This window comes from Cottoperca gobio, chromosome 23, assembly GCF_900634415.1.
Source record: "Cottoperca gobio chromosome 23, fCotGob3.1, whole genome shotgun sequence".
Lineage (NCBI taxonomy): Eukaryota > Metazoa > Chordata > Actinopteri > Perciformes > Bovichtidae > Cottoperca > Cottoperca gobio.
Window position 1 is genome coordinate 12,238,458 of NC_041377.1, and position 20,832 is coordinate 12,259,289.

A 20,832-nucleotide genomic window follows, 5' to 3' on the forward strand; every position below is an offset into this window, starting at 1 on the left:
TGTATCATTGGCAAAGACTCAGGAAGCTTTTGGGTAGGAAGTGGTTTAGATAACAGGTTTGGGTTTTTATGCTCCAATTTTGGGATACATTTTAATAATCCCACCTTTAGATTTTGAGCAATAGATTAAGTTTTCCAATCCTCAATCAGTCCTGATATAACGCATCATAACCGTCTTGGGGTCATCGGAGGCAAAGTGGAGCTTTGGTTTTCAGGGATCCCAATCTCCTAAACAATCGACAATTTAACAGGAATACAGAGGTAGGAGAGAGGGAGGGGGAAAGGAAGGGGAAACAATTCATTGCATTGTGTTTGCTGGCACGTGGTTGGACCAGTTTGGGCTGGATTGCAGGAACGCGGAGGCTAAAAAGAGGCAGCAGGGGGGAAGAGGTAGCCTATGAAATGATCAGACCTTGAAGACGAGGTGTCGTCGTCCCCCCCCCTCAATGCACAAGGCCTTGAACTAGACACACACACCATCACCCAAACATATGTAACAATGCTGAAGAAGAAAAAGGATGGGGAAAGCAGTCAGCCCTGTGTGAAAAAGGTAAGAAGGAAGGAGAGGATGGTCTTGTCTGGCTTTACAATGGGTTGTGGTAACATGATGCCCAGACATCAGTTTCTGGATGAAGCTGGAAATCTCAATAGCCAACAGTTTCCTGCTATTGCAAGTGAAAGTAAGCAAGTAGTACATTTGTTTGCATTGGATTTCTAACAATTTCAGTATCAGGAAATAGTTTCCTGTCTTATCTCTATGTGATCTGGTTGTTGGATGTTTCATCTCCATGCCTGTTTTGGAAATGTTTTGATGCTCCAGTCTGCATTATAGCCAGGGGGCTACTTAAGAAATCGCTAGGAGGTCACTGAACCGAGAGAAAAAGCTCAATTCTGAATTACTTGCTTGTGCTTCTACAATACTGCACTCTTTACTTCTCTACAATTATTTGACAGCTTTAGTGACCGGTTGCTTTACAAATTAAGATATTTGCTCACAAAACATACAAAGAGCTTATGAAACATGTTTTGTTATAAATTAAATTATCCAGCTGAACCGATTACGCTGCCTGATTGACTTTTTTGATAGCAGTTACTTGAAATGTATATCTTTTTAATCATTTTGTATATTTGGTTGGGCAAAACAAACATTGTGAATGTGGCACTTGTCGCTCTAAAAATCTGAAGCCTTTTTTCACTATTTTCAGAATTTTTACAAACCAAACAATCGATTTAATGGATCAGCAGATTAATCCATAAGTTAAATCATTATTTCTACTACAACCACAGCATTAACATCCTACTTTTACATTAGTGCATGAGTAATATTATTCTGATTATATAATATATAGTATTAGAACAGTCAAAGGGGCCACTTTTAGCATTGAGTATCCGGATTATACTTGCATACTTTCTCCACCACTGTGAATGTGTACGCACACAGACAGACACACACAGAGACAGACAGACACACACAGAGACAGACAGACAGACACACACAGAGACACACACACACACACACACACACAGACAGACAGACACACACAGAGACACACAGAGACAGACAGAGACACACACACACACACACACACACACACACACACAGAGACACACACACACAGACAGACACACACAGACGCACACAGACAGAGACACGCACAGACAGAGACACGCACAGACAGAGACACGCACAGACAGAGACACGCACAGACAGAGACACACACACGCACACAGAGACACACACACGCACAGACAGAGACGGACACACGCGCACACACACACACACACACACACACACACACACACACACACACACACACACACACACACAGAGCTACTCAGAGCTTCCTGGTAACTGATGTGCATCCACAGAAACATACTAAGAGGAAAGTACAAGGTTTACAACAGACATGATGTAACCTGAAAACATTTACTTGTTTTGTACTTAAGGACGACCTTTTCAACAAGGAGAATGATGGAGAGGAAAATGAATGAGGAATGACTCATTCTGACTGTTTTTATCAAATCTTTATAGATTCTCACCACCTCCGCCACAGGACTGAGTGACTTTGGCAAATTTGTCATTCAAAAACTTTTCTTAGTCAGAGAAACATTTATTTCTCATGCTTCACTTCACTACACACACCGCCATTAGCATTTTATGTTCTTGTTTTATGGTTGGAATAAGTCACAGAGATAGAATCATGGTCAGTTTGTGGCCTGGCTACAGTTAATGGCCAAACACCTCCCACCTATCTCACAGCCCCAGAGTGAACTGTTGTACCTTGTGTCAGCTGTGTGGCCTTGTTGTAGGGTTGATAATGGCCCCATTGTCTCCATTATCTTTTAAAGTCAGAGTGAACTCAAAGCTGGTCTCCTTCCTTGCAGACGGCAGTGAACACGTTCTGTCTTTTCTTTTTATTATCAGCTCCTTATTATCTCTGCTGTCCTTGCGTTAACCCAACATGACTTGTCATTATAAAATGTCCAACTTGGCTTTAAATGTCTCTGAAGTGCCCTCGCAACCCTACTTAACATTACAACAGTGTGTGCTTATAAAATAACTGCATGTGTACGTAGCCTGGTGATCATTTCCAAGAAGTAAGAGATGCATCTTATGTTCCCACTTAGAAAGTTGTTCATATGATCTGCGTCACATGTGTCTAACTCGAGGCCTGCGGGCCAAATCCGGCCCCTTGCTAATGTTGATCTGGCCCTTATATCAATTTCGGTTCTTAAAACATTTTTGCCCGAGCACTTATTTAGCCAACATTGATGCGTCATATTATGGTCTGTGAAATGGGTTCACAGGTTTGCTTGACTGCAAAGTTTAGTTGTAATTTTGAGTGTTTTATGTGAATATGATTGCATGTCAGAAGTCTAGGCTGTTTTAGAAACTCCATGCTCAATAATCTTTTTCTTTTTAAATGTTATATTCTATTTTCTTTTGATTTTAAATAAAAGCATTACAATACACTATATATGTCTGGCCCTTGATGAGATTTTCATGTCCCAGTATGGCCCTTGACACACCTGATCTACATTAATGAAGCTGTAAAATCTGTATCGAGCTCTGATCTCTGTCCCCTTCTACTCTCTGTCCACCCGCAGATCCAGTTTGCAGACCAGAAACAAGAGTTCAACAAGCGTCCCTCAAAGATCGGCCGGCGCTCCCTGTCCCGCTCCATTTCCCAGTCCTCCACAGACAGCTACAGCTCAGGTAAAAACTCTCTCTTCCTATTGCTCAATCTCAATAGCCCCCTACTTATCAGACACGCTGCCAATGGATATGACATGTTTCCATTACGTTTTTTATGACACCAAAGATAAAGAAAGTGTTTCATCTGGAAGTCTGTTTCCTTTTGCCTGATTTGTACTTTTCGGTGAAAGTCAAATAATGTTGCTCCAAGGGAAAGTGGGCACTGTAGTGACGTAATCAGGACAAATACTGCTGTGTAAATCTCAGAAGTTGTGGATTTACCAGGGGGTTAAGTGCTGGACTATTTCTTGACTTCCTGGAGTCTTGTTGTCACTATGAGTTGTGCTACGCTGACTACAGGACAATGAATAAGGGTACTACATTTCTCAAAATGTTGAACTATTCCTCTAACATAAGGCAAACCCGAGAGAAAAGTTCTGGCTTTAGTATTGAGAAGTGGTAGGACGGCAATAAGATGAGAGAGCACAGTGATTTATGAATAATCCTTTTCTGCCCTTCCCTGCTCTCTCGTTACCTTTTGCACTCTCCTCTGGTCATCACCCTTCAAATATCCTTCTAAATTGAAGCAGCTTAAGCAGCGTATGAACATTGCCGATAGCTTTTACAGTTCCTGCTGTGTGTCACGGTCATTAACGGGATGAAGTAATCTGTCCTGCTTGGACAGCGTCGCGTCTAGTGGCAGATAATGATGGACAAACAGATGGACGGCAGATGGACAAATGGACTTTCAGTCAGTATTAGAAGATGGGTGCTAAAAGTTATAGTGAGTTTTCGGGACTCTTTCTGAGAAAGGATGAAACATTTTGGTCCTGTGAGTTGGTCCGGCACATATTCATGCCGCTACATGTTTTTGTAAGCATGTATCACCAACCAGGGCCAGCGGAAAATGACCTTGTGATTTTTTTTTTTTTTTCCTTTTCCAGGAAGAATCAGGCTAAAAATGGTAGTTTTGTTTTTCAATCACCTCTATGTGTTGGTGTGCGAGTCACAAACCACAGTCACCTGCAGCCCTCTTTTCAGCTCACTGTGTCTGTTACTGTTTGTATTCCATCTCCCTGGAATATTTAAAACCGATCCGCTCACAAAATAGTGCGAAAATGTCCATATCTGATTTGATTAGACATCTTTGTTATTGAAGAATATCGGCGCTAACTTGGTATCAGTTACTTGCATTTTCTATCATTTCTTTATTATGAAGGCATTCCGCTTTTTCGCCATAGAGGCAACCAAACCTCTCGAAGCTACAGAAGTGAGCTGAACACAGATGGCCAGTCATGCTCTGGCTGTGGTCGGTCCTGCTGGCACAGCTGCCATCCCCTACTGTGAAACGCATGTCATCAGGGCTTGGCTTAAGCAGCGAACTGGGTCCATGGAAAACCCCTAAAGAGCCTAAACTAATGCCTAAACTATAGAGTATACAAATTACAGAGGAAGGTAATTGCTCAAGTTCGTTGTCCCATCATCCTAAAACTCTTGCCCCCGTTTTGTAAGGATATATATTGTATATTTCTAAGCAGTACAAGAAGCTGTTTCTTCACCACACGGCCCCAGTCTTACCTGCGTGAATCTTATATACCGGTATTTAATGTCCTTCTTCTTAAATCCAGCTCGGCATTCACTGTGTTGCTCTAAGATTAAAATTGGCTCACTCCATGTAGGGTCCCCCCCCTTTTTTAAAGTGAGATTTGGATTTGTTCCAATCCCCCTGTAACACACATCCTGTCTTCATTTGTTCTCTTCACTTTTATTTGCTCCTCTCCTCCCTCCTATAACCTTCCTCTCCAGCCCGAGGCTGTCATGACTAAAGTATGATCTGGATCTTTTTCCCTAGATATTGATCTAATGATGAGAACTTAGTCTGCATTTATTTTACTCGCTGACTTGACGCGCCGTGTTTTGCCTTTGCTGTTGGATTCTTATCTCAACTTTTAACAGCAGCGATTGTAAATTGAGTGAAATGTGTCAGTGCTGCTATTATTAAGGCTATTTTCAGAAAGTTGTGTTTTGTCTTTCTTTCTCCCTCTGTGCTGATTCCCTGTCTTCTCCCATAATTCCCTCACCAGAGTGCCTCTTATTTCTCTGATGGTTCCCACAGTGAGAGGACACGCTGAACACACCAGTAGTACTTTTCCCAAGACCACTTTGGTATAGAGTACAAGTTTGAAAGTCTGTGGGTGTGGTAGGGCTGGGTGTAAGAAATGACGAGATCACTACCCTTAAAGTGAGAGAGATACCGATAGAGTTCTTCATTTGATGCCCTTTTTGTTTACTTATTCGAAACCCATCATGTGAATGGAAGCATTTAATTGTGTAAAAGGCCACCACCCCTCCTCCCCATAGCTGCTGCTGTAGTCAAATGTCAAATGCTTGTGGTGATTGGCTGCGAGTAAAACCATACAAATAGTAATTTTGTACAGATCTGGGTACAAAAGGATCGAATGCAGGAATAGCATGACTGGAGAACTTTTTATATTACTTGGTACTGAGTTACTTCTGTTGATGTCTTTTTAAAAGGCGAGCCGTGTGATGCAGCAGAGCAGACGGAGGTTTATTTATGTATCACTTTAAGCCTTAATGGTGATTTAAACTGATGCGTTTCTAAACATTCACTCTCCATACAGTTGTCATGAACAGCTAAATTAATTGAGCAACAGTTGTGGAATACATTAGGCATTTTCTTCAGACTTTTTCTTCACCAGCACACTGTCTTTGGCTTTGTCCCAGACTGAGTCCTTTGCAAGTATCAGTACATCCACCCTGACGACCCCTAAGATCTCCTCCACTGACACTCTCCCCCACCCTTTCTTCCTGTCAGCACGGATGGGAGATTTCAAAAGAAAATGGTAGACTTGTGGATTGTTACCCCCTTTTTTTTTTTTTTTTTTTTAAAGCCTTTCTCCTCCTGGCACAGCACAGCATGTTCTTTGACTTCAGTATGAGATGGTAGGATCACCTGTGAGTCACAGTCCTGGTGCCAGACATGGAGGCATCTCATTACTAAGTATGCTGCTGTGTATCGTGGGCACTACTGTGTTAATCTCCCAGAGGTGCACTAATACCGCTCTACGGCTTATTTTTCATGTACAAGTGTTTATACACATTTCTACTGTGTTTACTTTCTAATGCTGGAAACATACTGGAGTCTTTGTAGAGGGTTTTGCAGCCCGCTTTATAATCGATTAAACTCGGTGCTGTGCAGAATGAATCTGTGGTCTAACAAAGTCAAATTGCAGAAGAAATGGGGAAAAATACAGGCTTTATTCACAGTGAGGAAACCAAAGGCGCATTGTGTTTGTTCTGCACTTTGAAACCATAAAGCTCTGAATTGCCTTTCTGTTGAAAGGTGCATACAAATAAAAGTTCCTTGCCGGGTAATTCAGAGTGCTTTTACATTAAAAAAAAAGGCGTTAAGAAGAGATATATAATGCATGCATGGCAGTATAAAAAGATGCACAGAAATAGGCTTTTAAAAGGATTAAAACAAAGGCAAACAAGATTATAATGAGATATGACGTGGCAGTGACCGAGTCGTTGTAATGCCAGCATTAACCACTTCTCATTTTATCAGTGAATCCCAAAAGGGGTGAGGCAGGGGAGAGTCAAGGGAGGAGGATTTAGGAGACTGATCCATAAGCTGGTTGTAAACACGCTGACATTGAGGCTGTGATGTTTTGTCTTCGTGGCGCTGAGGCTGCTGTGTGTCATCATCTTAAAGGGCCTGGCAGATGGTTGTTGCCGACTGAATCTAAAATGGTTTATCAGTACTTTAACCGCCCTGACGATATGCCTGCGTCCCCAGAACAGACTGAAGTTATACGCATTATTGATCCCTTTCAGATTGCAGGTTCTGCTGAACCTGTTGATCCCTCTGATGACCGTTGGCAGTGATCCACTAACAAAAAAAGAAACTAAGCCTCCAGTTTTTCCTCTGGTCATTTCGAGATTGCCAATTTGGACGGCCAAAAGTGGGCATAAACACAGGCCATAGCTGGAGTGTCATGGAGGTCAGAAAACTGCGAGTATCCTTATCTCGAGTACAAGGAATCTTCTTCAACAGTGTTAGCAGTCTGTGCACTTCCTTGATTCCGATAGCAGAGAGGTGTCATGCATTTCAGGGCACAATTCTGTCAGCAGTCCGCTAAAGTCACATATCCACTCTATACCGCTACCAAAAGTGAGGCGAGTCGAGCCAAACCATGCAGTGGAAATGAGGCATAAGTTACTGCTTAGGTTGTTTTAACGTTGCGGGTAGCAGAAATCAGTTCAAGGTAGATAATCGCTGCCTAGATTTGTCATAAAGTATCCGAATGATTTAGTTTTAATAGGAAACCTCCTACTCGTCTCAAACTCCTTTTGTGTGTGTGTGTGTGTGTGTGTGTGTGTGAGACATACTGACTATAATATTGTCTATGTGCATGTTTCTTTTTTAGCGGCGTCGTATACGGACAGCTCTGACGATGAGACGTCTCCTCGGGACAAACAGCAGAAGAACTCCAAGGGCAACGGAGACTTCTGCATCAAAAACATCAAACAGGCCGACTTTGGACGCAGAGAGATCGAGATTGCAGAGCAAGGTAAACCAAACGACTGTCCCCGCTCACTTGAGACAAAGGGGAGACTGGAGGGTTAGTAGACGCCCCCCCCCCCCCCCCCCACTGCTGGATGGCCATATGTCCCCTGCCATTGCAAGTGAGAACACTACTTAAGACACGTATTATTCACATCATCCTCTAATAATAATAATAATAATAATAATAATAATAATAATAATAATAATAATAAGCTTCATTTGTATAGCACCTTTCATACAAGAATTGCAGCCCAAAGTGCTTCACAGCAGAAACATAACAATTAGTACAATGACTAATGACTTCACAGAACACGCAGCTGAACCCTGCTGGCCACACACACACACACACACACACACACACACACACACACACACACACACACCCCCTCAGCATCAGTAACTCCTTCAGCTGGATGAGTCGATGGATTAGCGATGAAGGATTAAATGTTGGGAATTCCTTAACCATCCGGCTGATTACCGACTTACATGTGTTCGTTCGTGTGTCTTTTCAGAGATGCCAGCCCTGATGGCCCTGAGGAAGCGAGCCCAGGGGGAGAAACCCCTCGCCGGTGCGAAGGTGGTGGGCTGCACCCACATCACTGCCCAGACTGCTGTGAGTAGGAATGCAAACACACACACTCACAACGCAAACATAAGGCAGTTCTACTGCAGCAGCAGCTACAACAAGAAGTCCAACTTGACCCTCTTCTCCTCAGGTGCTGATGGAGACTCTGTCAGCTTTGGGCGCTCAGTGCAGATGGGCGGCCTGCAACATCTACTCCACCCAGAATGAAGTGGCAGCTGCCCTGGCAGAGGGAGGTGAGACTGGGATCGTGTGTGTGTGTTTCTCCTGCCCCTATCTTCTGTCTTTCACTTCTAGACAGATTCAGATGTTCCTTCTGTCGATGTATTAAATGCTTCCTGTGTCTTTCTAGGTTTCAGTGTGTTTGCATGGAAGGGTGAGTCGGAGGACGACTTCTGGTGGTGCATCGATCGCTGTGTCAACGTGGAAGGCTGGCAACCCAACATGGTAGCACACCTACATTCTAAATAAAACTTACTTAAGCATATTTCCTTTTTTATTAATTATTTTACAAGTTTGAAATTAAATCTAAGTCTTTTTCACCCTTACGTTTGTATTTTTTTTCTCTCTCTGCTCGTCTTCCTCTCCCATTGTCTGTCAGATCTTGGATGACGGTGGAGACCTGACTCACTGGATCTATAAAAAATACCCCAACATGTTCAAGAAGATCAAGGGCATCGTAGAGGAGAGTGTTACCGGTGTGCACAGGTGGGACTCTCAACACGCACACATCCTTCAGCGCCTTTGTTATTGTCTTAAGAAATGTTTATGGAATAAATATTACATTCGTGCCCCAGATAAAACCAGTTCTCTGGATTTTAAATGGGAAAATGTACGAGTACAATTGTTACACAAACTCACACAGACATAACCTTACACACTCAGTTTCTGATGTAACATCGCCATCTAGTGGTGGAAATGTCACCACCATTAACAACTCCACTTTATTTATTTATATAGCCCCTTTTTATAACAACATGCAGCCCAAAGTGTATCAGGTAGAAAAACAATAAGTACAATTTTGCTAAACAAAAATGTCATCAATAAAATGTAAAAACAATTATTATAAGTGATGAAGGACCTTTAGTGATCTGGCTGGGACACGACATTAAAGAAAATCTCTGATGCAAGGAGGAGCAAGGCCTTTTAAATTATAAACAAATAAAATAACTTTAAAGTCAATTCTAATCGTGTTCTACAATTCTCTACAATGTCTTCAGCTGAGGGATCTATTTCCCTTGTTTGAGTTGAGACTGGCCACAGCATTCTGAACTAGCTGTAGTTTTCTTTATAGACTTTTTAGGTAATCCAATGAAAAGGGAACTACAATAGTCTAAAAGGCAAGTAATAAAAAGGTTGGACTTTGGCAATATTCCTAAAATGAAAAAAAGGCTTTCTTTAAGGCTGTGCAAGTTTTGTCTATTCCTTCTGTGTAACCAGGTCTTTCTGCACAGTTGCAGATAAAGATTAGGTTACACTAATATTATAATTATATACTATTTGTAGAATTATATTTCAGTGGTGGCTGCGTAGGATTGTTTCTGACTTGTGTGCTCCAAACATTTCCAATAATTCCAGTGCGTTGTAAAGTCCAAAAGGCAACGTTTAAAAAATGTTTAAATGATAGATGCATAATTTCCAAAATGAACATGTTTTCATCTTACCGGTTAGTATTCTGCTTCAGTCCATATGTGTTGGCGTGTAGCCTTTCAAAACCAGCATTTTCACTGCGGTTAAAAAACCTCTTTGCTCTCCTGCTTGCATCACACAAAGGAAGGAACACAGCTGTATAATTAGTGTTTTTTAGGGTGATAACGTCATAAAGTATGACAACGGCTTCATTCGAAACCCTTAACAGAAGCGTTTAATGTTAAAAAGAAAGACATTTGGTACAGCCTTGCATCCATAATGTCAGTAAGACAGGCAATGAATGATTGAATGTTTACATGCGTTTTTTATTTTTGTGTGTGTGTGTGTGTGTGTGTGTGTGTGTGTGTAGGTTGTACCAGCTGTCCAAGGCAGGAAAACTGTGTGTTCCAGCCATGAACGTCAACGACTCAGTGACCAAGCAGAAGTTTGACAACCTCTACTGCTGCAGGGAGTCCATCTTAGACGGGTATGAAACTGTCTCCTGTTTAACCTTCTTAGGGATTCTGATGTTTGAGTATTTAGTGTTGGACTCACCGCCCCTCTGCTCCAAACTGTCTGAATAAATATTATGCTGCCAGTGAAATAATTATGTTTCTGTCTTCAGCCTGAAGAGGACCACTGATGTCATGTTTGGAGGCAAACAGGTGGTGGTGTGTGGATACGGAGAGGTAAGGCTGACATTATCATACAGGCTCATATGTTGTGTCTCCTGAAATACAAATCATCAATCATCATAAATCCACTTGTGAAAAAGGAGAGATTTCGACGTAGGTTAGAGGACGAGTAAGATGATTGTTTCCAAAGCAAGAGGGACGGGGAGTTTGCAAACGTCGTCACACAATTGAGTATTTAAAAGGTTGTCTTGAATACAACTTTATTAATATAGAGCTTTGTGCATGTAGAAAATCCTCACTGACTGTCGCAGTGACCAGCTGCTGCTGACAGCTTCTGTTAGAACTCATTTATCCTGTTTTGATCCAATGGTCGGAATTAAAGACTACCAGAGCACATGGTTTGCTATCCTATTCCTGGTCCATATATAAAATAAATAAATAAGCATATTAAACACTTAAACCACTTGCAGTAGATTTGTTATGGCAAGTATTCTCTAAAGCAGTGATTCCCACCCAGGCGTACCTATATTATTTATTTATTTTCAAATTAAATAAATTGTGTTTTTATAGCAAGATAAAATATATATATATATATATATATATATATATATATATATATATATATATATATATATATATATATATATATATATATATATATATATATATATATATATATATATATATATATATATATATATATTATATATATCTATATATATCTATATATATATATATATATATTATATATAATATATATATATATATATATATATATATATATATACTTTTAATTTGGATAAATGTTTTTGGGCTTCGACATACCACATCAACAAATATTAAAACAAAAATACACATGTTGGTTGAAACCTACTTTGGTCCTGTATGATAACATCCCGTGTCTTTTTGTTCCCAGGTGGGTAAAGGCTGCTGTGCTGCCCTCAAAGCAATGGGCTCCATCGTGTACGTCACGGAGATCGACCCCATCTGTGCCTTGCAGGCCTGGTAATACTCCGCTTGTTGCGCTTCTTATGGCTCACTGCCGGGACGCATTAGTCTTACACTCTTTATTGTCTCACTCCCAATCACAGCATGGACGGCTTCAGGCTGGTGAAACTGAATGAGGTCATCAGACAAGTGGACATCGTCATCACCTGCACAGGTTGGTTCAGCCGCTCCCTGTATTTCTCTCTAAACATCTGAGTTGAAAATGTACAAGGAACATACCATTCTGTGTTCGTTCAGGATGACTGGGCAGATATTCAGTCTTTGTCATCAGTGTCTAACGGTCACTAATGAAGTTCTCAGCTCAGCAGCCAGGGAGTTGTCCTGAACACTTAATTGGAGCAGAGTATTACTCGTCTCTCTGCGTTGTTACCTAATGTTGCTGGCAGGCCTGCAGCAGTGGGGCACTCCTAAAGGGTGACTGCAATTGAACAGAAAAGATAATAAGGTAGAAGAAGGCTCATTGCATTCATGTAAGATGTTCCCAATTAAGTTACAAAGTGCTGTAAAATAATTCAAACGGAACAAGCACTTGCTCTAATAAGATACTGGTAGCTCCAATTAGGTTTGTTGGATTCCTAGTGAATTAATAATGCCACTGTGAATTTATTCACATCCTTCAGCATGTTTCTAAAAATGTAACTTAACCTAATGCATAGGTTACTCCGTATAACATTTTCAGACTTAACGATAAATGATGAAACAAAAGTAAATAAAACCTAGTTCTACAGAAGTGGATATAGATTTCTTATATTGTGTTTTTGAAAAAACTTCATGTACACTAGACTCATTTTTGCTTTCTTGCCATTTTAACCTCTTTATGCATCTGTCCTCGTCGCCTCCTCCCCCCCTCCATCAGGTAATAAGAACGTGGTGGTGAGAGAGTATCTGGACCGCATGAAGAACGGCTGCATTGTCTGCAACATGGGACACTCCAACACTGAGATCGATGTGGTCAGTTACCAGCTTGTAATCACTTGAGAAGGAACCAAAATTAAATGCAAACCAAGATTGTACAATAAATTCACAGGCAACCAATAATATAGAGCACAAAGATGAGGGTCATTGTGATTTCATTGTATTCTATAAAAGACTGAGACAGAAGAGAAATGTATGTTTTTATTTTCAAGAAAACGGCAATTAAGGAAGTAGTTCGGACACTAGAGGAAGTTGTCACTCACTTCTTAAAGTAATTAATTCCTGGAACAGTCCAAGTGCACAGAAGCATCTTCTGGCCTGAGATGATGATGATAGATCTGTGACAGCTCAGCCCAACTGAAAGAAGAAGACGAGGAAGAAATGGCACCAAAAACAAATGAACTCATGAAGTTGTGCTCCTCCTGTAGGCGAGCCTGCGGACTCCTGAACTGACCTGGGAGAGGGTGCGCTCTCAGGTGGACCACGTCATCTGGCCCGATGGCAAGAGGATAGTGCTGCTGGCTGAGGTACACACACACACACACACACACACACACACACACACACACACACACACACACACACACACACACACACACACACTGACTCAGGATTTTAAAAGAACACATGAGTAGAAGAATTTAAAATTTAGTTAGATGTTGAGGCTATTTATTACATTTCGTCAACAAATTAAGTTATAGATCATGCGGACACAATACGCACATACAACCCTGCTTGTGTGTGTTACAAGCCGTGACAGAATGAAAGCAGTCTGTCAGGGCGTGACAGATGACCTGCCAGCACATCTTGTTCCAAATAATGTCATTTATTTACAGAAGTGATGCATCATCTTAACAACATCAATCAATATCTCTGAAACAAAGAGAATTTATGATGGCTGGTTTTCTTTTGAGTTTCAAAAGAAAAGCTTTTTCATTCTTCTTTGTTTCGTAACTTTGTTTTACAAAGTAATACTATACATTCATACATTTATTTATACAAATTCATGATCTGTGCTTGGCTCCATTGCTAAACCAGAGAGAGAGAGAAGGAGAGAGACTAAAAAGAAGACCATCTCTGTGGAGGCTCTTTGAACAGCACTGAGGGCTCAGAATAGCACAATAACACACAGAAACAAAAGCTTCTTCCACATTTGAAAACACACATGGGCCATGGGATTAGATTAGATTAGATATTTTTGCATTCTGAGAATAAAGTTCAAATACCATTTAGAGAATAACGTCAAACTTCTGAGAATAAATCCAACATCTATACATATTCCCCTTATGCCTGTCCCAATGCTCTTCCGTAAAGGTTTGAGTTTCGATGCATCATGTGATTTTTAGTGTGCACTGGACATTATAACCTTTTAACAGTTTTGATTCTGTTTTGACCTTACAACATTTCTCTGTTCCCCTTCCTCTTAGCTGCAGTGTTTCAGTTTTACATACTAATACCTCATTTTCTGCAACATCTCAAATATCCTCTCGCTGCAATGCAGCATCTCAGACAGCAGCTCCAGTTTACTATTTTGGGCAAAACATAATATCTATCTGACTATAAGTTGCACAGCAGTAACTGTCAGAAGATATATGAGAGAAAACAAACGGTTGCAGATAAAATGTCTAAAAGCAAGGGGCTTGAAAATATTTGTACGGGACCGGAAATAGATTTCTCACCCAGACTGACACTTTGTTTGTCTCTTGTGTTGCTTCTTCCTCTCCAGGGTCGTCTGCTGAACCTCAGCTGCTCCACTGTGCCCACCTTTGTGCTCTCCATCACCGCCACCACCCAGGTAACACGCTGGATCAATATCTGTCTCATTTGCATTGTTGTACATGATTTTGTGCATCGTGCTCACTTTGAAGATGTTGACGCAAGAAGTTGTGTGTGTGAGTGTGTGTGTGTGTGTGTGAGTAACACTTGTGTGTGTCTGCCCAGGCGCTGGCTCTGATAGAGCTGTACAATGCCCCAGAGGGACGCTACAAACAGGATGTTTACCTGCTGCCCAAGAAGATGGGTAAGACTTTTTGTCAGTTTGTTTGTTAAGGCAATGCACAAAGACTACTGAATGCAAGATGTCAGGCCATAGAGGTCCAACATAACCTTGTTTGGTACTTAAGTAGCCACCAAGCAGGAAGTAATTACAGAGTTTGTTTTTGCCCCAGCAGAGAGCCTGCAGGCAAATTGCATTTATCTCTTTAGATGACAGTCAGTCTCATCTGTTCCGTCCAGAGTCCTCTCCCTGGATAGCTTATCATTCACAGTGGAATGACTGTGTGTGTGTGTGTGCGCGTGTGCGCCTGCGTGTCTGCAGTGCTGCCCGTCCGATCTCTTAGCGTTCCTTCGGTGAGTTAGAGCAGAGCACATGCATAGTAAATAAAAACAGGGAGACAAATGTAGGTCACCCTGTCAGTGACTGCTGCTGCCACCACAGCACTCACTGATGCGATGAAAGAAAGGGCTGAGAAGAGGAAAGAAAGGAAGTACAGATACGAGGGAGGATGAGGAGAAGGAAGCAGGTGAGGAGGAAGATAGAAGACAGTGCAGAGGAAAAAGAGATGGTAAACCCTGTAGCCTCCCTCTGCCTTTTTTCATTGGAAGGATTAATCCACCCCAGCGCCTGATGAATGTTAACATGTTCCTCCTCTCTCATTCCCTCCAGATGAGTATGTGGCCAGCCTACATCTCCCTACATTTGACGCACACCTTACAGAGCTGAGTGACGAGCAGGCCAAGTATCTGGGTTTGAACAAGAACGGTCCCTTTAAGCCAAACTACTATAGGTATGGAAAGACTTCACCATGCCATTCTTATTTTAACAGGCCTGATGGAGGTTCATACAATGGCGTATCAGGGTTGCTGGTTTAAAAAAAAGAGCCGGGGGAGTGGGGTTATTTTCCCAGATTAACGTAGTAAATTGATGAGATACAAATTTAAATTAATTTTTAATAGTCAGAATTTTGCGTGAGAAAAACCCCTCCAGAAATTCAGTGAGATTAAAGTCACATATTTACAAGACGATAATATATATTTGTCAAACGATTTGATTAATGATTTAATAATCTCAGAATATTAAAAGAAGATTTCTCATAAATTGTGAGTTTTGTTCTTTTAATCTTTAATTGTATTTATTTATTTTTACATACAATGGCCCTAACAGGCCACCATAGTTTCAAGAGATAATCCTGGACAAAACTGTAAGATTGATACATGTTTAGGGTTGTGATTTGTTGTTGGGTTGTAGCAACACATTCTATATTTACTATCATCCTAACTTTTGTGCTTTCTCTTCCTAAGGTATTAAACCAGTGTCTGGGTTGGACTGAAGAAATACAAATACTCCATCATTGACACAGACTCATAGTGGGAAAGGAGGAGGAGGAGAATGGAAGGACGGACAGAACAGTCAACATACCTGCTTTATATTTGAGGGGTAGGGGAGGAGCTCTTACTGAGGGGGAGGGGCGTGGCTTTCCCTGCTCTTATTGCAGCCGTTTTATTTATTTATGCTCGACAACAATAATGATAATATTAACTCTAAATCTTTGGAGCTGCTCCTGCCATTCGCCATTAGCTAGCTCCGCGACATCTTCTTCTGGACGATGTTTTACTTCCCTTTCACCACCAATATCTCTTTCTCTTTAGACGCTCATTTGTGTGTCGAGTTGTATGTAAATCCTCCACCCTCCCCCCTTCCCATTGCCAGATCTTTTATTGTTTAACTATTAAAGAAATTATTGATGCTAAAAAGATATATACTATATATAAAAAAACGTGACATAAAAAAAAACAAAAATCTGTGTGAATGAAGATGACCGTTGAAGATTTAGTGACGGATACTTTTTTCTGTCCTCTTTTTGTTTTCTACCTGTGATTATGTTTTTGTTTTTCTCGCGTAATATTGCGAGGGCGGTGTTTAGACCGAGTGGGCGGGGGTTAGGCGGGATCTCAGGGTCCAATCATATCATGTCTTTTATTTGATCGTTTCATTGAGATTCACCGCTGTCTGTTTTTAAACACTTTTTATGCGTTCTGTCCCTTCGGATCAGCCTGTAGTTTGTCATAACTTTCTTGACTGGATGGTGACTGGGTCTTCCCACCTGTCACTCAAAGCCACAGTGAAAACATCTCATTGGCTGCTTCTTTCTCGGCTTCCAGCTGCTCACATGGCGCCAGTGTTAAAGTAATGGGAAGTCTTTAAGCTTATGAGAGCTAACCTTTTCATTTTGTCTTTTGCTTTACCAAGAAAGACTACACTGTATCAGAAGCATGGCAGGTTGTCTGATCATTACATACTGTATATTTAGATATTTATATTGAAAATTAAGATTTTTCTATCTTTTTCTCTCCTGCGCCATCTAATATCATTACTTTTGGAAAGAAATCAACATGTCATAAAGATAAGCAATTAAGTGTTCTGATGATAAGTGTAATAAATGTACTTAAGCACTCACTTTGAATACTGTGACAGAAAATATTTACCAAATGAGCAGCAAGTCGTTGCCTGGCCGGTACTTCAACAGATATCTTCAATAAGGTCCTCTTTGAAAAGTACGGTGTTTTTAAGATTTACTGTGTTTACCATGCACACCACAACTCTTTGGTACTCGCAGATAAAGTTCATCTTAAAAAGTAAAACATGGGATCTGAATGTATTTTCTTTACATCCAAGAAGCACATTTACATTCTCTGCAAATCCTTGTGCATTTGCCTGTAAAGGTAATATTCCCCCCCCTTTTCTTTTTAATCTCAACACTTGGCTCGCTATCCCTGAAATATTTTAGTTTTTTCTTCTCCACCTGAAAGGCTTAGATCCTCCCCAGCTGACCTGACAGTCATTTCAACTGACAGCCAAGTGCACCTCGCCCGCTGCTATACTGGCTCTGCACCTGAACCAATCAGATTGTCTGCTGACCTGCTGGGACACGCTGCCAGCTCGACTCTCACAGAGAGGGATCAAATGCTTAAACACACGCATACAGTTCCTCATTATCCAGGTCTGAGAATTTGAACAGGAGGAAAAGGCACAAAAAGCCTTTTTATTTACCAGCTTTGCTCATTCAAAATACAAATATGCAAAATTAATGCAATTCTGTTGTTGTGTGACATGAGTAATATCGTTGCATAATATTAAAGAACAAATCTTTTCAAGGAATATTTTGGCATTTTGTAAAAATCCTTATTTTATTCAATGCAGAGTTGTGAAAATGTAGAACGCTCGTATAAATATTTTTGCTGGAGGCAGCAGCCAGTTAGCTTATGTTAGCATGAAGGTAAAAGTCTGTTATGTAAAAATGAAACAAGACATGTTAATCAATGAGCTTTAAAGGTGCTGATGGATGAGTTTGTTACCATTGGACCGAGCCAGGCTGACAGTTTCCCCATGTTTCCAGTCTTCCAGCTAAGCTAACCAGCGAGTGGGACCGACCTTTTTCTTATTTACATCACGACAAGAAAGTAAATAACATTTCCCAAAATGTCAAACTATTCCTTATAAATTTGGTAAAAGCCAATTAAAAGTCTAAAGAAATTAACATTTTAAAGGTGACCTTTAAAATAAACCTAGCGTATGCCCGTATGCTACCTTGTAATGACAAGATCCTACACTGTGTCACAGCACAACTTCAGTGTCCATTTGTTCCCTGACAATGTTTGTGCATTTCTGTCTCCTTGTGCTGTTGAGAATCCCATGTACTATTAGTGCGACCTGTGCTCTTGAACCTGTTGTGTTGAGAGAAAGCTGAGGTGACCATAATGATGTGTCTAAATGTCTTTCTGTGTTTGTACACTTCCTTTATTGTTGGCCATGGTTCCTTTTCGTTATCAGCTGCCTCAGGATCTTAGCCTGTGCGTTAGGGGAAGAAACCATTTGTTTTGTCAGACGGGTGGGCAGGGGAAGACACCAGCATCGTATCTGTATGTGTAAACTATATACAGATATGCAACCTTTAAAAGTATAGGAAGGTAAAAGAAGAATCCACTCCTGTATTTATTGTTGTAAATCCTCATACAGTGCAAACTGGCAAAATTCTCAAACATGTTTTTAAGTTGTCGCATCAAGAAAAAAACTGTTTTAATATTGCAAGTGATAATGGTAGATGATGAGCAATAATTTAAAACATTCTGTAATCTTACTGAATAAAGATGTAAAAAACAAATTGTAACCACTTTGTGAGCATCTGATTTGAGTCCTTTTCAACACGTGGTCACCCACTTATTTGTTTGTGTGTTGTTGCAGTCTCATTCTCAGTAGTTGTGTTTGTGTGCAGGGGGAAGGGGGAAGGGGAGCCCATGTGTGCAGCTGCTGCAGTCTGTCGGAGCACTGATCTCATCTGAGCCAGCAGCGGACAGACAGGGACATCTCTGGCACCAACAGCTGGCTGGGATCCTTTTATTTATTCTTGACTCACAAATCGGCAGCACAAAATTATCCAATTTGTGTCCCGCAACTGAATTTCTTTTATTTCCTTCAAAATGTTCAAAATCGGTCAAACAGTTTGGCTGAAGTTTAGTCTTTGGGCACATGGGACTACTGGTTTCTATATATTTCATTGTATTTTAGGAAAAGACAGTAAAGCCCATGTGCCTAAAGACTACATGTAGTGTAAGAAAATGTCTGCACTGTATCTCAGTAACTGCAAGGAGCAAAATGAAGTACAAAGTCAAGTTGAATATCACACCAATGTGTGTAAAAATAAAAATACGGAAGACATTTGATGTCAAATTGACAAAATGTTTGGGTTTTGGCTACATGTTTTTTATTTATTTAATCATGTTCCTGTGATTTTCTTCAGGTGTACTGTTGGATACTACCAAAGTATATAAATACCAGATTTCATAAATAAATAAATAGAAAATAAGTGGACATTGGAGCCTGATGGTGTGCAAGCTTATTTGTATAATTTTAATTTTTTCTAAGAACATTTTAATTCTTTTATTTTGAAGAGTTCCTGTGCATCACAGGTTTCAGTAGAACATACGTTTGAAACAAGATCAATGTCCTCATGTCAAGTACTTCTGAGACTGAAAATTAAGTCTTTTGTGAATCAGGAGTCAGTTTGAAAGAGTCCTTAAAGGAGTCCTTTAAAAGTAAAAAATAAATGTTTCCTTTTTCATGTAAGAAAATGGTATTCTTCCAAATCCCTTTATCTTTTTTGAAAAACGGTGTTTTCTCTATCAACCACAGAAACACAATTTTTAACAAAATGGTTACTTGTATAGAAAAAAATCTGATTAAACCAGCAGTGAATAATTATTTAATCATGAACTTGACCCCCCCCCCCCTCATGCTTACATTCAACTGTACGATCCAATCATGTCATCTTAAGTGGTTTTTCACAGTCGGGGCTTTGTGTGTGTTGGTAGGTAGGACTGTTTGCCACCTACACACTAACCCCCACCTCCACATATCAATAATTCACTTGCTCCTCTGAAGGGAAGGTGACAGGAGGTTGGAGTGGCTGCAGGGGGGGCACCTCCATCTAACATTTAAACTGGCGGAGTCGTAGAAATAAGGAAGCACCCACATGAACTGATGTGGACCCCTGACAGCAGATTGTATAGCTAGACATTTTATTACCAAAGAAAAAATCTTGTTTAATGTTATTTCAGTTTGAGCTGGTGGGAAAAATCCTCCATCAGCCGAAGCTGCTACATTTTGGTGGTCGGTGCTTTTTCTTCTAGCATCTGGAGGAGGTACACAACTGTCACTGCCCAGCTCACAACACAGTAACCACACGTTTGATCAGAGGTGATTTAAGAGCACAATGTGACTATTTGACAGGGTTTTAGCAACTAAAAAGAATTTTGTGGAAAAACTTCATTTAAAATTGGCAAGAGCTACAAAGAAGGTAAAAACCAAACGGCATCTCTAGATAGTTAAAGCTACCCGGAGAGCCTTAGCTCAGGCTAGTTCATCCACTTTCCTGTTTCGATGCCTCAACATAAATAGTTAATTGAGTTTGTACTGGAACTGTTTAGGCTGATGAAGAAACAAGGACACGTTGTTTGTTATCGTGCATTTTTGTAGCCTAAGGTCGGTGACAATGATTGATTATTAGTGTAAAAAGGCATCAAATTACTGATTTACAATTTACAGTATATCTGTTACACAGTTTGGCATTCAAACTCCATACCCCCTTTTTTTCTCTTTTCTTTTTCACAGTTGGTGGGTTTCAATCTTCATTTTTTAACTTAAATGTTCCATATCCGCTTGTTTGTGTTAGGGCCAGGCAGGGAAATACTTTACCATCCTTAACGGTATAATACTTTTA

The 20,832-nt window shown here is 40.5% G+C and overlaps 1 protein-coding gene across 1 annotated transcript in view; it reads left to right on the forward strand.

Annotated features, from left to right (window-relative positions):
* The window catches only part of ahcyl2b (adenosylhomocysteinase like 2b), a 44,554-nt gene extending 25,831 nt beyond the window's left edge, over nt 1–18,723 (forward strand). Inside the window, exons 2-17 of the mRNA XM_029462040.1 lie at nt 3,108–3,216; nt 7,647–7,790; nt 8,299–8,399; nt 8,503–8,605; nt 8,722–8,816; nt 8,971–9,077; nt 10,369–10,485; nt 10,624–10,687; nt 11,550–11,638; nt 11,725–11,795; nt 12,498–12,592; nt 12,985–13,083; nt 14,283–14,351; nt 14,498–14,576; nt 15,222–15,342; nt 15,857–18,723. Of these exons, the coding sequence (XP_029317900.1) occupies nt 3,108–3,216; nt 7,647–7,790; nt 8,299–8,399; nt 8,503–8,605; nt 8,722–8,816; nt 8,971–9,077; nt 10,369–10,485; nt 10,624–10,687; nt 11,550–11,638; nt 11,725–11,795; nt 12,498–12,592; nt 12,985–13,083; nt 14,283–14,351; nt 14,498–14,576; nt 15,222–15,342; nt 15,857–15,863 (1,470 nt within the window). The 3' untranslated portion in view covers nt 15,864–18,723. The remainder of the gene's footprint in view (nt 1–3,107; nt 3,217–7,646; nt 7,791–8,298; nt 8,400–8,502; nt 8,606–8,721; nt 8,817–8,970; nt 9,078–10,368; nt 10,486–10,623; nt 10,688–11,549; nt 11,639–11,724; nt 11,796–12,497; nt 12,593–12,984; nt 13,084–14,282; nt 14,352–14,497; nt 14,577–15,221; nt 15,343–15,856) is intronic.
* Nucleotides 18,724–20,832: the final 2,109 nt, after the last annotated feature.